General features: G+C 36.4%; 1 protein-coding gene across 5 annotated transcripts in view; it reads left to right on the top strand.

The window, feature by feature from the left end:
• The window catches only part of clcn1b (chloride channel, voltage-sensitive 1b), a 30,513-nt gene that overhangs the window by 1,998 nt on the left and 13,171 nt on the right, over nucleotides 1-15,344 (top strand). For 3 of the 5 annotated variants that reach the window (XM_017473322.3, XM_047156600.2, XM_047156607.2), the window contains exons 2-6: nucleotides 11,455-11,674; nucleotides 11,839-11,970; nucleotides 12,068-12,196; nucleotides 12,524-12,657; nucleotides 14,104-14,181. In XM_017473322.3, coding sequence (XP_017328811.1) covers nucleotides 11,455-11,674; nucleotides 11,839-11,970; nucleotides 12,068-12,196; nucleotides 12,524-12,657; nucleotides 14,104-14,181 — 693 coding nt within the window. Of the gene's footprint in view, nucleotides 1-6,468; nucleotides 6,623-11,454; nucleotides 11,675-11,838; nucleotides 11,971-12,067; nucleotides 12,197-12,523; nucleotides 12,658-14,103; nucleotides 14,182-15,225; nucleotides 15,305-15,344 lie in introns of those variants that run through there. The other 2 variants (XM_053682035.1, XM_047156606.2) reach the window with 2 other exon arrangements.

The following is a 15,344-nucleotide window of genomic DNA, read 5'->3' as shown; positions in this document are numbered from 1 at the left end:
AGAAATCTGTAAATATAAAGAATTCACAACATTAAAGTCTGTAAATAAAGTTATGTGTAATAAAGTGGAATGACACAGGGAAAAAATATTAAAGACACTAAGAAAAAGCAGGTCTCCAAGGCAAGGTAAGGCAAGGAGACTCCATAACTAAAGAAAAGGCATGTCGGAGCTCGTTTAAAGTTTGCTACAACTCATTTGGACAAGTCAATGAAATACTGGGAGAGTGTAGTCTGGTCAGATGAGAGCAAAACATTTTGGCTGTCATACTACACACCATGTTTGGAGAAGAAATGGCACTGCACATCACCCTAAAAACACAGTGAAGTTTGGAGCTGGAAGTATCATGGTGTGGAGCTGTTTTTCATCGCATGGTACTGGCAGACTTCATATAATTGAAGGAACGATGAATGGAGCCCTTTACCAGAAGATTCTTGAGAAGAATCTGCTGCCATCCACCAGGATGATGAGGATGAGACGTGGGTGGACCTTCCAGCAGGACAACGATTTAAAGCATACAGCAAAGGAAACTCTCAGTTGGTTTCAGTGAAAAAAAATCAAGGCATTAGAATGGCCCAGTCAATCACCTGACTTGAATCCAATTGAACAAGATTTAAAGACAATATAATTAGAAGAATGGGCCAAAATCCCACCTGAATACTCCAACTGGTTAATTTCTTCATACAGGAAGCATCTTCAAGCTGTCCTTACAAACTGTCCTTACAAGCTGTCCTTACAACTTCTCCACAAAGTATTAAATAAATTACAGTTAGCGTGTTCAATACTTTTTTCGTGTGTCATTCCTCTTTATTACACATAACTTTATGGACTTTAATGTTTGGATTTCTTTATATACGTGGATTTCATGAGTTAATATCAAAGTCTGGTGAAAATTTCATGTGAGTAACCTCATTGGAAATATATTTACTGAAAGAAATGTTGCGGCGTCCAATACTTATTTCCCCTACTGTAAATTTAACTTAGAAAAATCATCAGAAAAAAATAAAGATGAAACCATATCATGACAATAAATTGTAACTTTCTCTTCTCTTCTCTTCTCTTCTCTTCTCTTCTCTTCTCTTCTCTTCTCTAGCCCTAAATAAAAACAAATCACATTCAAAAGCACAGTACACTCTATTGTACGTGAGTGGTTAAGAATATAAATGTAATTATATGTTTGTAAAAAAAAAATTATTCCTTCATGCTATATTCAGAATTGTTTTGAATTGATCAGAACACACTTTATCTATCTATCTATCTATCTATCTATCTGTCCATCTATAATAATAATAAAAACACTTTTTGTAACACTTCAAAATCTCAAAGTACTTGAAAAGATTAGTAGGATTAGTAAAATGTTTTAAATATGTATTAATTATTATTTTAAAGAATAGTTGATAAAACCGCATGAATTTTATTTTGTGGTTCCTTTTAAAAGTACATTTAACAGAGACTCTTTAAGGTAATAAATTGCATCTGAGCAAATTTAGGCTTGGACCTATAAAACATATTAATTCCACATATTAATCATATTTGGAAGTTGTTGAGAAGTATATCAATAAATTTGTAATAAATTTTACACCCACATATATAATTTTCTAGAAACCATTTGTCATGCTGTTGAGAGCTTTATTCATCTTGGTCAAAGATGCTAATTTAGTTTATTTGAGATTCAGAATCTGTGTCAATTTGGGAAAAGAATGTTTGTCGATGTAAGATAAGATAATAGACCTTTATTGATCCCTGTAGGGTACATTATGATGTTTCCTCAAAACAGAACAAAACACAATTATAGGGGGTTTTTTTGTTGTTGTTTTTTTGATTGATGAACTGGTCCTGTGGGACGACTGCCATGTGAATTAAATGTTGCTGACAGCACATTGTCAACCACAGAAGCAGGACTTTAATCACAACTGCATTGTGGGTGATGTAGTTTCCTACCCATATATACAGTAGACACATAGAAGGCAGGTACAATTACTAATACCTGAATGTTTTCTGAAGGTTAAAGGGACATGGATAGAGAGGTAAGCGAGGGATAAAAAGCTGCGTGAGTAAAAGAGAGAGAAATAGGAAGAGACAGCAGCAGAGTGGAGAGCATGATGAGCGAGTGCACTGAGGCCTCTGAGACAGTAATGAATTTAGATCAAATTCTGGTAAGAATTCTGTAAAGATTTCTTTAGAACTATTTATTGACTCAGAATACAATTTGAAGAAATTATTACAGTTATAAAGTGATAGAATTGTTACATTATAATTACTGTTAAATCATTTTAAGTCATATTAACTGTTAATTGGATGGTGCCATATAACTTTTATAGGGAAAAGTTTGTTATTGATTTACTGTAGTCATGCAGTATGAATTTCATTACGTTAGGATGTGGGTCACTGTGTATTTTGATTATGTAAAACATTCAATGCTGTTGAGTCAATAAACTTTCTTTACTGTATCACAGCCATGTCATGAAATGCTCACAGCTGTATAATGTATAGCTGATTAAAGCAAAGCTGAAGTGTCTGTAAGAGGGCCGCATTTACTGGCCATGAGCATGACCTTGTTCTGATTATGAAATACTCAGAGCCTTTTCAGTTTTTCATAGCTGAGTGTGAGAGTTGTTGAGTTATATATTGAGAAATATATATTTTTGTCATTCCTATCACATACTGTTGAACAGTTTGTTACAGAGAAGTTGATTTGTGGGACAGAATTCAGTGTTATGTTTGTTTTTTCATTTGTGTGTGTGTGTGTGTGTGTGTGTGTGTGTGTGTGTGTGTGTGTGTCCAATCTGTCACTGACTGGGTCAGATTTTATCATGATGCACACACACATACACAGAGTCATGTAAAGGAATGCCTGATTATTATAGTTTTAATTAACTCTCAAAGACACTGTGACCTTCATGTCTTGTGTCCACATGAGCAACTCCTACTCTCTCTCGCTGTCTCTCTCTTTCTGTCTCTCTCTCTCTCTGTCTGTCATTCTCTCTCTGTCTCTCTCTGTCTGCCTCTCTCTCTGTCTGTCTCTTTCTCTGTTTCTCTCTGTCTCTCTCTGTCTGTCTCTCTCTCTGTCTGTCTTTCTCTCTGTCTCTCTCTCTGTCTGTCTCTTTCTCTGTTTCTCTCTGTCTCTCTCTGTCTGTCTCTCTCTCTCTCTCTGTCTGTCTTTCTCTCTGTCTGTCTCTCTGCTTTCCTTGTCATACATCATCTTTAAAAAAAAAAAAATTACGAAACAGTTAAGGGCTTTGTCATATTCAGCTTTTGGAAAAAGCAAAGTTTTTATTTTTGCACGTGTGTGTATATATTTTCATGATCATACTTGTGGTTGAAAAACCTTGTATGCCAGTACATAGCACATTTACTTCTGTCGTTCATCATGTTTAAATGTCACACAATATAATTAGTGAGCGAATAAGATTAAGATATCACACCCTCATCATCAGACACATAATTTATAGTTTTATTTCCTTGATCTAGAAGGTTTCATCTGTTAAGTGAAACCGTCTGGCTACTAACCAATCTCTGGCGCTTTTTTATTTTCTGGGTCACAGACCCTAAAATAACTCCTAAAAGTCATCTTATCCCATGTCTTGTATTTGAGTCAGGTTTCCAGATTCTTTTCAGGTCAAAATAAACCATGCCCCTTCTAAAGCATTTTAAAATATTTATTATTATTGTGGTTAGAAGTTGCCAAAAGTATCTGAATATGAATTTTGTATGTATTTGCATTATATACATGTCACATTAAATAAAAGCAACTTTTTTTCTGTGGTGTATTTAAATAATTTACTCTGTTGTTTCCTTTGTTTTGAAATAGGTGTAAGATTAAAAAAAACACCAGACCCCTAAGATTTTAGGTTGTAAAAGTTTAGCACCCTAAATACAAATCCCAAAAATATAAATTTCCAAAATACAGATTTTATGTGTTAGGTTAAAAGTGAATTGTCCTGGATTCTCAGGTGTGTGCACGTGTGTTCATACACATGAGTGACAATGTATTACAATAGCATGTCCCTTGCAAGCTTATGTGCAGTATTTCTTGCACATGTCGCTGGTTTTTACAACCGGTTGTAGAGCTGGGGTCAAAATTATTACCAGGGTTGCCAGGTTTCATTTTTTCAGCCCAACTTGTCTGGAAACTGCATAAAAAGACCTGAAAGTTGAAACTTCTGCCATTTGGAAAAATGAGACCTTTGAGCAATATGTTCAATATGCCTTTTGTGATCACCTAATACACACCATAATCAGTATGTAACACCAAATCTAATACTGTAACTTACAAAAAAAAATGGTACACTGTCCGCACTTACACATTCCTTTTGTTTGCTATAGACTGTGTTTGATGAAATTAGATTGATTAGATTTAATTCCGATTATTTGACTATTTTTAAACTATCCCAAAAAACCACTACCCACAAACTTGCTCTTTTCATCCTCAACCTTATTCCAAAAACATCCTAATTTGACATAAGAAATGACCATGTTTATGTGTGTGGGTGTGTATGAGAGAGAAGGGGACAACTTTAATTCTGCTTCTGCTAATGCTCTGGCCCATTTATTTGATATGGCTGATCAGATTTAACAAAGTGGATGTAGAATATGTAAGCAAACTACCGAAAAGGTTTTTGTTTGTTTAATTATTGCGTTATTAACACCAAGTCCTCAACAAGCCTATTTCATGGTGAGTACAGGGTAAACAATACCACACATACAATTTGGAAAACTGTATAAAACATTTAAAGTTAGTACAAAACAGAAATTCTAAAATGTGTTCATCTGGTACTTTCCTAAATATTTCCATTAAACATGTCTCTAAATAAAACCGTCATTTGATGGTATCAAAGGCTTTGCATTTCAGTAGGATATGTTTGATAGTCAAACGCATTTGACAGGGAGGACATAATGGGGGATTTCACCTGACAGTAGAAACCCGTGTGTGAGTCTCGATTGACCCAGCCGGCACCTAGTGAACACAAATTGATTATGCCTAGACTTAAAGTTAGGAGAGGATCTTCTTTTTATACTGGGGTTTATTTCATACCATTTATTATTGTTGCATTCATCCAATTCCATCTGCCATTTGTTAGATATTTATTAACTTAATAATGGTCTGAGGTCAGAAGGTGGTAATTGACAGTCAGAGATTTCCAGGTTAAAGGCCTCCTTGGCGGCTATGTCTGCTCTCTCATTGCCTGCAGACCAGTGTGACCCAGCACCCAGCTGAAAAAGTCAACAAAACTAGTTATCATTCATTTTATGTGTTCAGACACATATTCTGGACAAAGTTATTGTACTTTATGCCAGTCAGCAAAAAGAAAAAGAAAATTGCCCCCAAATTTGCCCAGAATACAACAAAAGGGTAAAGTTCTTAAAATCAGAGTCAGAGATTTGAGAACAATGACAAGAAAGTCCTGCTGTGATGTCTGTGAATGAAAACATTTAGAGTTCACTCTCTTTAGGCTTAAACTGAATGCAAGAATCAGTGCAATTTAAAATCATGAATGACTTTGTAAATCTCTGAACAATTTGTGGTTTATTAATCTGATGTTTCTTTAAGTCCTTAAATGAGGTGAACTGTCAAGACGCACATCATGCACGGACTCACATGATGCTCTGGAAATTTTTACATTTTACATTTATGGCATTTTGCAGACAGCCTTATTCAGAGCGACTTACATTTTATCTCATTTTATCCTGAGCAGTTGAGGGTTAAGGGCCTTGTTCAAGTGCGCAACAGTGACAGGAAATAAGCAAGCTGAAAACAAGAAACGCAATTAAATAAAGATGTTCTCAAAATTTGCAGAACAAATAGCTACAGTAAATTCTAGCTACCATAATACAAAACAACTAAATAACAGTGAATTTAGTTGTAGCATTTAAGTTTTAAACGTGGATTACTATTTCCTGTCATCCAATCAGAACACTTAACAAACTACTACTTTCTTTTGTTTTTCAGACGAAACCTGTATTATAAAATATAATAAAACTGTTATCTCTGCTTTAATACACCTGATAGGTCATTATCTAATCAGTTGAATCAGGTATTGTGGAAAGGGTATTGGGTATGGTAGAACCACTATGACTACACAGGAAGTCCAGAACATTTTGTTTGTCCAAGTCATTTTGTTCTCAGACATAGTTTCTCTCACGCTGTCTAAAGGTCTATAAATTACCTTTCTGTCCTCCAACCATACAAACAAGTCAACAGACAAGATGAAAGAGAGAATAATGAACATTGTGTAAAAGTGTGTGTGCAGTGTGGGATCAAGGCTGACCCTAGGTCACACACTGCACACACACTTTTACACAATGTTCTTTCTTTCAATGCATTCATTCAAACTTATTCGTTATTGGACGTCAAATTTATTCATTATTGTATTTCAATGGAAGAATTAATGTATTTTTATATAATGTTTTACTAATACTATTTGTTTTTATCTATTTATTCCCCTTATTATTTAAATGTGTGTTTACACGCAAAGTTCTATTCTTTCTTTGTGTGTCTGAGAGAAAAAAGGGAGGGAGAGAGAGAAAGACAGAGAGACAGTTTCTAAGGGTCTCAGTTCCGGAGCCACTTTGTGCATAAGTACAGTCTAAATACAGAATGCCAAAGAGAACCACTTCAAAGGAGGTAGGTTCAAATATTCAGAAGAATTTTGTGACTATTTTTCTCTTACCAGCCAATTTCCTTATTAAGATACACAACAGAACATTTAAGAAAACTTATTGCTAAGTTCAACTAAATTAACCTACATTTAAAGCGTGGTTATACAAAACTTTAATTGGGTTCAGTTTATTAGTGTTTACTGCTATTTATAATTATTTCTATTATAAGTATAAATTAAAGTGATTTATTAGTGTATATATAAAGAGGCAGAATCCGCCTGCAAAATACTGTTGATGTGGTCAAAAACATTAGGTAATTTAGTTGCACCTGGAAATATATATATATGGGGTCCCAAAATTCTCCATACAGTATATAGGGGATGATGTTTGTCAACAACACATCTTTTGTGCCTTCATACGTGGATGTTCGTAGGCGTCCACTTCTCGGTTGGTCCGCAACATATATAAATATGAAATAAATGGCTTCAATTAAATTTGATATTTTAAATGTTTGCAATGTGAGATTAAGCTAATTAATGACAGATATTTTTTTTATACCTTTCTTTTACTCATCTTTACGAAAGCATGCCAATAATTCTGAAACTGACTGTATTATTTATTTCAATCATACATATACGGAAGCCCTCCACTTATATTGGCATCCTTGGTAAATATGAGCAAAGAAGGCTGTGAAAATTTGTTTTTATTGTTTAAACTTTTGATATTTTGTTAAAAAAATTCACAAAAATACTCTGCTATCATGGATATCAAACAATTGCAAACAAAACACAGGTTTATCCAAAAATAAAATCTTTGTTAAATATAGGTGTGCAATAATTATTGTTCTCTTTTAGTCAATGTGCTACCTGCCTTTGCCAAGATAACAGCTCTGAGTCTTCTCCTATAATGCCTTATGAGGTTGGAGAATACCTGGCAAGAGATCTGAGACCATTCCTCCATAAAGAATCTCTCTAATTTCGTTCAAATTTTGAGGTCCATGCTGGTGGATTCTCCTCTTCAGTTTCAAGTCATGGGACTGGGATGGCCATGGCAGGACCTTGATTTTGTGGTCAGTAAAATATTTTTTTGGTATGTTTTGGATCATTGTCCTGCTGGAAGATCCAACCACGGCCCATTTTAATCTTTCTGGCAGAGGCAGTCAGGTTCTCATTTAATATCTGTTGATATTTGATAGAGTCCATGATGCCATGTATCCTAACAAAATGCCCAGGTCCTCTGGCAGAAAAACAGCTCCAAAACATTAAAGATCCACCACCATATTTAACCGTGGACATGAGGTACTTTTCCATATGGCTACCTCTCTGTGTGTACAAAACCACTTCTGAAATTTATTGCCAAAAAGCTCTATTTTGGTTTCATCTGACCACAGAACCCGATCCCATTTGAAATTCCAGTAGTGTCTGGCAAACTGCAGATGCTTGAGTTTGTTTTTGGATGAGAGTAGAGGCTTTTTTCTTGAAACCCCTCAAACAACCTGTGGTGATGTAGGTGACTTCGGATTGTAGTTTTGGAGATTTTCTGACTCCAAGACGCAACTAACTTCTGCAATCCTCCAGTTGTGATCCTTGGAGATTTTTTGGCCACTCGAACCATCCTCTTCACAGTGCGTTAAGAAAATATAGACACACGTCCAACTCCAGGTTGATTCATAACATTTCCAGTTGACTGGAACTTCTTCAGCACACAGTGGCTTAGTGGTTAGCACGTTTGCCTCACACCGCCAGGGCTGGGGGTTCGATTCCTGTGGCTCTGTGTGTGCAGAGTTTGCATGTTCTTCCTGTGCTGCGGGGGTTGCCTCCGTGTACTTCGGTTTCCTCCCCGTCCAAAGATATGCATGGTAGGTTGTCTAAAGTGTCCGTAGAGTATGAATGGGTGTGTGAGTGTGTGTGTGATTGATTGTGTGCCCTGCGGTGGATTGGCACCTTGTCCAGGGTATACCCTGCCTTGTGCCTGACAGCCTATCTCCCTGGTATAGGCTCCAGGTTCCCCGTGACCCTGAAAAGGATAAGCGGTATAGAAGATGGATGGATGGAACTTCTTCATTATTGCCCTGATGGTGGAAATGGGCATTTTCAATGCTTGTGCTATTTTCTTATAGCCACTTCCCATTTTATGAAGCTCATCACAGCTACATTCCTTGGTCTTACCCATTGTTATGAATGACTAAAGGAATTTGGCCCATGTGTTACCTCATATTTATACTCCTGTGAAACAGGAAGTCATGGTTAAACATGTCCTGTTCCTTGTCACCAGATGTACTAAAAAAATGTAAATATCAGTAGGCATATACTTCAAATATATTTTTCTCATATGAATTCAATTGTATGCAATGAATGCAGTTGTTTGATATGCATGAGAGCAGAGCATTTTTTAAAAACTATTTAAATAAAAGATAAAAAGTTTAAACAATATCGACAATTTTTCACAGCCTTCTTTGCTCATATTTACCAAGGGTGCCAATATTAGTGGACGGCACTGTAAGTATATAATTTACAGTGGTTTAATTACCATTTCCATTGTATTTGACTTTAAATTGTATTTAAATGCATGCTGGCATGTTTCAAGTATGAAGTAAAGGTTGAAAAGAAACATGACTTCTATAAAGATTTATAAAATAAAAACAAAAACAGTTGTTTCAATTAGTTATCTTCACAAATAAAGTGCCTGAGTATATAGAATCTATCTCTTGAAAAATAGAAAGAAACTGATACTTCTAGTTATTTTTGATGCTGTTGTAATGACAAAATAATGGTGGAATATCAACATTTTAGATTAGATATTGAATGGGTAGTAGGGAATTGTTTTTTCATTGTGCTAGTTTTTCACTGACTTTGCTTTTCATGTGGAGGTATAAGGGAGTCACCAATCACAAGGTGTTTGTCATCTTGTTATCTTCAGTAGGTGTGTTAAAGGAGTCATATAATTGATTTTTAATGTTTTCCTTTTGTTTGGTGTGTAATTTATCTGTTTGTGCATGTATAAGGTCTGAAAAGTCACAGAGCTCATAGTCTCCCCCAAAAGAGACTATTTATTTATTTATTTGATCTAACAGAGAACACTGCTCCAGACCTGCCCAAAAGGTGTCATCTGCAGTCCAGATATTACTTCCGTAACACATCCACGTCACAGCGTGCACTAGTAGCATAATCAAAGGCAGGTGCGAAGAAAGAAGGCGATTCTTCAGTGAATTCAGGCGCTATGTCATGGAGACGCTGTGTGTTCCGTTGCGAAAGCAAAACCCCTTTGTTTAGCCTTCCGAAAATAGACGAAATTAGGAATCGGTGGTTACTATTTATTTAGAATGCTGTTCCTGAGCAATTCAACCCAAACGTTTGGTTGTGCACAGCGCATTTTTTTACAGAGGACAGCTTCCTGGACCTGGGCGAGTACAATGCAGGCTATACACAAAGGCTACTCCTGAAAAGTAGGGCAATTCCCACTTTGCTCAGACAATCTTGCACTTCTGAATTAGAACCTGTAAGTGTGTTTGATTATTTTATAAAGGATCTGCTGTTGACTGTTCAAATGCGGAGTTCTGTGTTGTGGCCCAGGGCTCAGTTGTAGACTTCTGCTAACTTGCTAGCTAAAGTTTTCTATGTTGCCTCAGGTGTGTGTTTGTGTGTTGGTGGTCTGACAGAGACGTTGATTGTGGCTGCTGTTGTGAATGTATCTTGAAATGGTTTATATCAATCGAATCGCAAGAATCTTAGCTTTCCAAGGTTATATCACATGAATACGTATGTACACGCAGAAGCTGTGCACATAGCATAGTTTTGCACTTAACAAAGCGACAGAATTTACGTTGTATCTGGAAGGTACGAGAGTTAAAAAAATAAAAACTTACCACTGTGAAATGTTCTACTCAAGTCGTCTTTGCAAAATTGTTTCCGCTTGATCATCTGCATTTTTTGGATCTGACTCACACTGATATGATAAACCCGACGACATGTTGCTTAGGAGCTTAGCATTGCTTTAGAAGCCTTGTAGGCTGAAGCAAAGCCAAGGGGCATTACCTTTCTGACACATGCTTGAGGTTTCTGGCCAATCACAACGCAACAGGTCAGCTGGCTAATCAGAGCACTCTGGGTTTTTCGTTAGGAGGGGCTTTGGAGAAATCGGAGTGTTTCAGGCAACCTGGGAATAGAGGTACTGCAATAATGTAGAGTATGTGTCAAATAATGCGTTTTTTTTAACGTTAAAGCATGTTAACCTATTCTATTACACCCAATAAACAAAATAATGAACATTTAAAAACCATGATATGACCCCGTTAATAGGTGTGTGAGTGAAACACTGAGAAATTGGGTGCAGTGGCGAAAACGTGAAAAATGTCCTTTATGATAAATAATTTTAGTCTTTATAGCCATGGCCATTTTCTTTCATTTGTAAATTTGTCATGGGTCGAGAACAGTGTGTCAGCATACAATGAAGGTGTGATCATGCACATACTTGTGTGTGTGTGTGTGTGTGTGTGTGTGTGTGTGTGTGTGTGTGTGTGTGTGTGTGTGTTGTGCTGAAGCATGGGTTGAAGTTGATCTGAGGATCTCTCCAGCCTGAGCTTATTTTAGTGTGACACTCAAGTGTATCTTACTTACACACACACACACACACAGACAGAGCTGTAAATATGATTTCTAACCTGACCTTCTTAGTGACTTGTTTGTGAGAAAGGAGCATTGCACACGTATAATTATAGATATAGTGATGTTTTTAATTTATTATAGCTAACCTATGTGTCCATGTTTAAGTTTACTGAACAGTCATTTCAGCAAAACCTCACTCATTTCTCTTCACGTACACTCACAACCCTTTGTCATCTCCCTCTCTTTTTCTCAGCTGTGTGGAGAGTACAGGGAGCAGGTGGGTAATTTTGCCCGGAGGGAGGCCACACGTCTGTTAACGGAGAACCAGTCAAATAAACATGCTGGCAATGCTCGGGCAATCAGGAGAGGCTACGGCCGAACGCATCATATCTCCTTGGAAACAGGGCCCATGACCCCAGGATTTAACCACTCCTCCTCGATAAAGAAACCCCAACCTTATTCAAAATGCCAAGGTGAGGAGTACCTGATGTCATATCTGTCATATATCCAAGTCTCAAGATAAATAGAGCACAAGCCTAGATTTTGCAGCCTGAGCAGATCAGACTAGACTAGAATGTTATCTTAGTTATCCTTAGTGTTTAATGATTTTTGATCTGGTGGGGATGTTGTTCTGCAGACTGCCTGAGGCGGATCCAGAGGTATATGATAACAAAGCTTGGGGAGGACTGGATCTTCCTGGTGCTGCTGGGTCTCACCATGGCTCTAGTCAGCTGGAGTATGGACTATGCCAGTGCGAAGAGCCTGCAAGGTAATCTAATAAATTATTAGATCTCCAATAAATCTCCTATAAAATAAGAGTTTTGATGACTTTTCTCAAATAAAACCTTTTTTCCTCTTTTCCAAAGCTTACAAATGGATGTATGGAGAGCTGAAAGGGAACGTGCCACTTCAGTATCTGGCCTGGATCACATATCCCATCATTCTCATTGTGTTCTCCTCTCTCTTCTGCCACCTGGTCTGCCCACAAGCTATAGGTGTGTACTGCTTGCTCTCCTTATCCATTTCTCTTTCTCGGTTACAAAAGCAAACATGCATTTATTCAACATTCCCTAATGTTCCCCATTTGTCTGCATTTTTCTTCTTATTTTATTCTCTCTTCTTTAAATTTGTGTATGTGTTTAGAAATTATGCAATGTTCGTTTCCTGACATTAGTAATAAAAGTTTCAAATCTCCCATTTGTTCTTAGTCAAGATAGTTTATAATACTATTTTTATACTATATAACTTTATAACACCAAGGTCACAAATTGTATGATTTTTGTCACCATTTTACATCTGCATTTTTGCCTTCCCTCATGTAGGCTCTGGTATACCAGAGATGAAGACCATTCTACGTGGGGTGGTGCTGAAGGAGTATTTGACTCTGAAAGCCTTTGTGGCTAAAGTCATCGGCCTGACTGCTAGCCTGGGCAGTGGCATGCCTTTGGGGAAAGAGGTTTTTTTGAATTTCTGTTATATCTCATAAAAATACTCTGTTCAAACGTGTATGATACTGTAAATATGTTCTAAACTTCAATACTGTAGGGCACCTAGTATTCTGGGAAAAATGTTCATTATCAGATTGAACATCTTGGGGGGGGGGGGGGTATTTTTGGTCATCCTATATTTTGATAGCTTAAATTTTTATAGTCAGGGTAAGTTTACACTTAGTGCAATAAGTGTAAACTGGAGATATAGCTAAGCAACATTAGTTAATATTAGCCTAGCTGGATAGTAAAATATGATAGCTCACATGATATTTTAAATATATAACCAATGAAACTTGATTTTTGTTTTTTGTTTCTATGGTACTGAATTCTGTCACTGTTGTTCTCCTTATCCATTTTTAACCATTTCATATTGTGTAACTTGTTTGTAATATTTGTAATTCTGTGAACTGAACTGTAATGAAATCTGTAGGATATAAAATCTCTACACAATCCTGTTAAAATTGCAGGTTTTTGTGACATAAAAATCAAATCAAGAATCATGTCTGGGCTATGGGGTGAGGTGGCTAAACAGAATCCCTTTCTCACAAAAAAAAACCCCCAAAAAACTAAACACCCAAGCTTACCTAAGTCACCCCAAATCATGTGTCGAAATGTGTTATGGTCTGGTGAGACCAAGGTAGAACTTTATTATATTTGGCACAAACGCAATATAGCATACCACCTAAAGATCACCATAACCATGGTGAAGTGTGGTGAAGGCAGCATCATGCTATGGGGCTGCTTTTCTTTAACTGGGACTGGGGCTCTAGTCAAGATAGATATTTGATAGATCTAGAGTCTTTTTTGCAACAAAGTGTAGAATAAAATTGCCAACTCATGATTTTCTAAGTTGGTAAACTCTTACCCAAAAAGACCGAGTGCTGAATTATAAGCAAAAGGTGCTTAGTTAAGGGGTGTGCGCACTCCGTTTCAATTTGTTTTCTCACTCGGATGTTGTTGGTTGCTATATCACATTAAAGGTGGAAAATAATCTGATGTGATTTATCTTTGTTTCATTTTCTACACCATAAAAACCTGCCATTTAAACAGAGGTGTGTAGACTTTTTATATCCACTGTATATGAATTGAAATACTTTTATCTGATTCTTTTACTATTGATTCAATTTTGATTCGTATTGATTCAAATTTATTGAAAGTTTTATATTTGTCAATAAAAAAGGTTCAAACAATACTGTAAACTGTAATATTAAAACTATGTTTTTATAGTAATACACTGTTACAAGCATGTAGTCTTGTGAAAAAAAAAAAACAGTTTTGCAAACTATTTAAAAATACAATTGAAAATGCCATTATTGTAAACAAACATTACATTAAAAATCATTTTCACAAATTTTCACAGGACAAAATAGTGAATAATAATTTTACATGTCTGTATGTGTCTTTTCCCCCAGGGCCCTTTTGTCCACATTGCAAGTATATGTGCTGCTGTGCTGAGTAGAGTCATGTCCATCTTCACAGGAGTGTATGAGGTAAAGCCTCTGGGCTGCTGTGTGTTTGTATCTGAGAGCTGAGCTGCACCAGCATGTATGGTGGGTTATTCATGCGTTTATTATCATACTTATGGAATGATTTGGAATAAAATTATGGGGAAAGTACCCTTTTAAAAGCTTGTTCTGCTTAAATATTTCAAACACACTAAGATTATGCCATTCACAGCTGGACTTACCCATGTTGGAATATGTTTATGATTTGCTCTTAGTGAATAATAAGTCCACTGGGCAATCACTAAACTAGCTAGGACTATGAGCTTCTTATAGTACTAAAATGTTTGATAAATTACATTTCAAATTTCTTCAAATCTACCAGTTAGTCTTAAAAATATAAATAATTTTATCACAAATTTGCTTCCATTTGGTGATTAACAAATGAATGAATGAATTAATGCAGTTAAAATAAAATACATAAATATAAATATATGATTACCTTTGGTTCCAAAACAGCAGTGGTAAAGAAGGAAGTAGTAGTGGGAAGGCTATCATACTGCATCAGTACATCTTCATTCCAAATGTACATACCATATGTACATGTAACACAAGCATAGTTTAATTCATTGCTTATAAGAATGGGAATAAAGACATAAATCACTCACCATAAGACATGAGTCTGTGATGTGAGCATGTTAGTTAGCTACTAATACAGTAGCTAATACTACTGGACTCGGCTCAGACTGCAACTCTGACATCAAAGCAGTGATTAAGAGCAATAATACTATCACGTGTATACTGTACATGTTGTGACGTAACATTTTTGACAGTCTGCATTGTATGCTTGCCTGTCATGTATTATTTTTTTTAAATTGGGGTTCTTGCTTTCCCTCTGTTTCTCTCTCTCCACGTCTCTTATTTTACTCTGCTTCACTTTTTTGTCTCTCCCTACTGGTCTTTGTATTAATAGTGTGAGTATTAACTGTCTTTACTGTCCTGTGTGTTTATGTGTGTGTGTGTGTGTGTGTGTGTGTGTGTGTGTGTGTGTGTGCGTGTTTGCCTTTGCATTGTTTTCTTAACCCCGCCCAGAATAGTGCCCATGTTCAGGACCTGTTGGTGTGTGCGTGTGCAGTAGGAGTAGGCACCTGTTTTGGTGCTCCCCTGGGAGGCAAGTAGCTTCTGCTTTCATGTATAGTGCATTATATATG

This window comes from Ictalurus punctatus, chromosome 1 (assembly GCF_001660625.3).
Source record: "Ictalurus punctatus breed USDA103 chromosome 1, Coco_2.0, whole genome shotgun sequence".
In the NCBI taxonomy this organism is placed as follows: Eukaryota; Metazoa; Chordata; class Actinopteri; order Siluriformes; family Ictaluridae; genus Ictalurus; species Ictalurus punctatus.
Note: the sequence above shows the minus strand (reverse complement) of the source record. Positions and strands in the feature narration are given on the sequence as shown.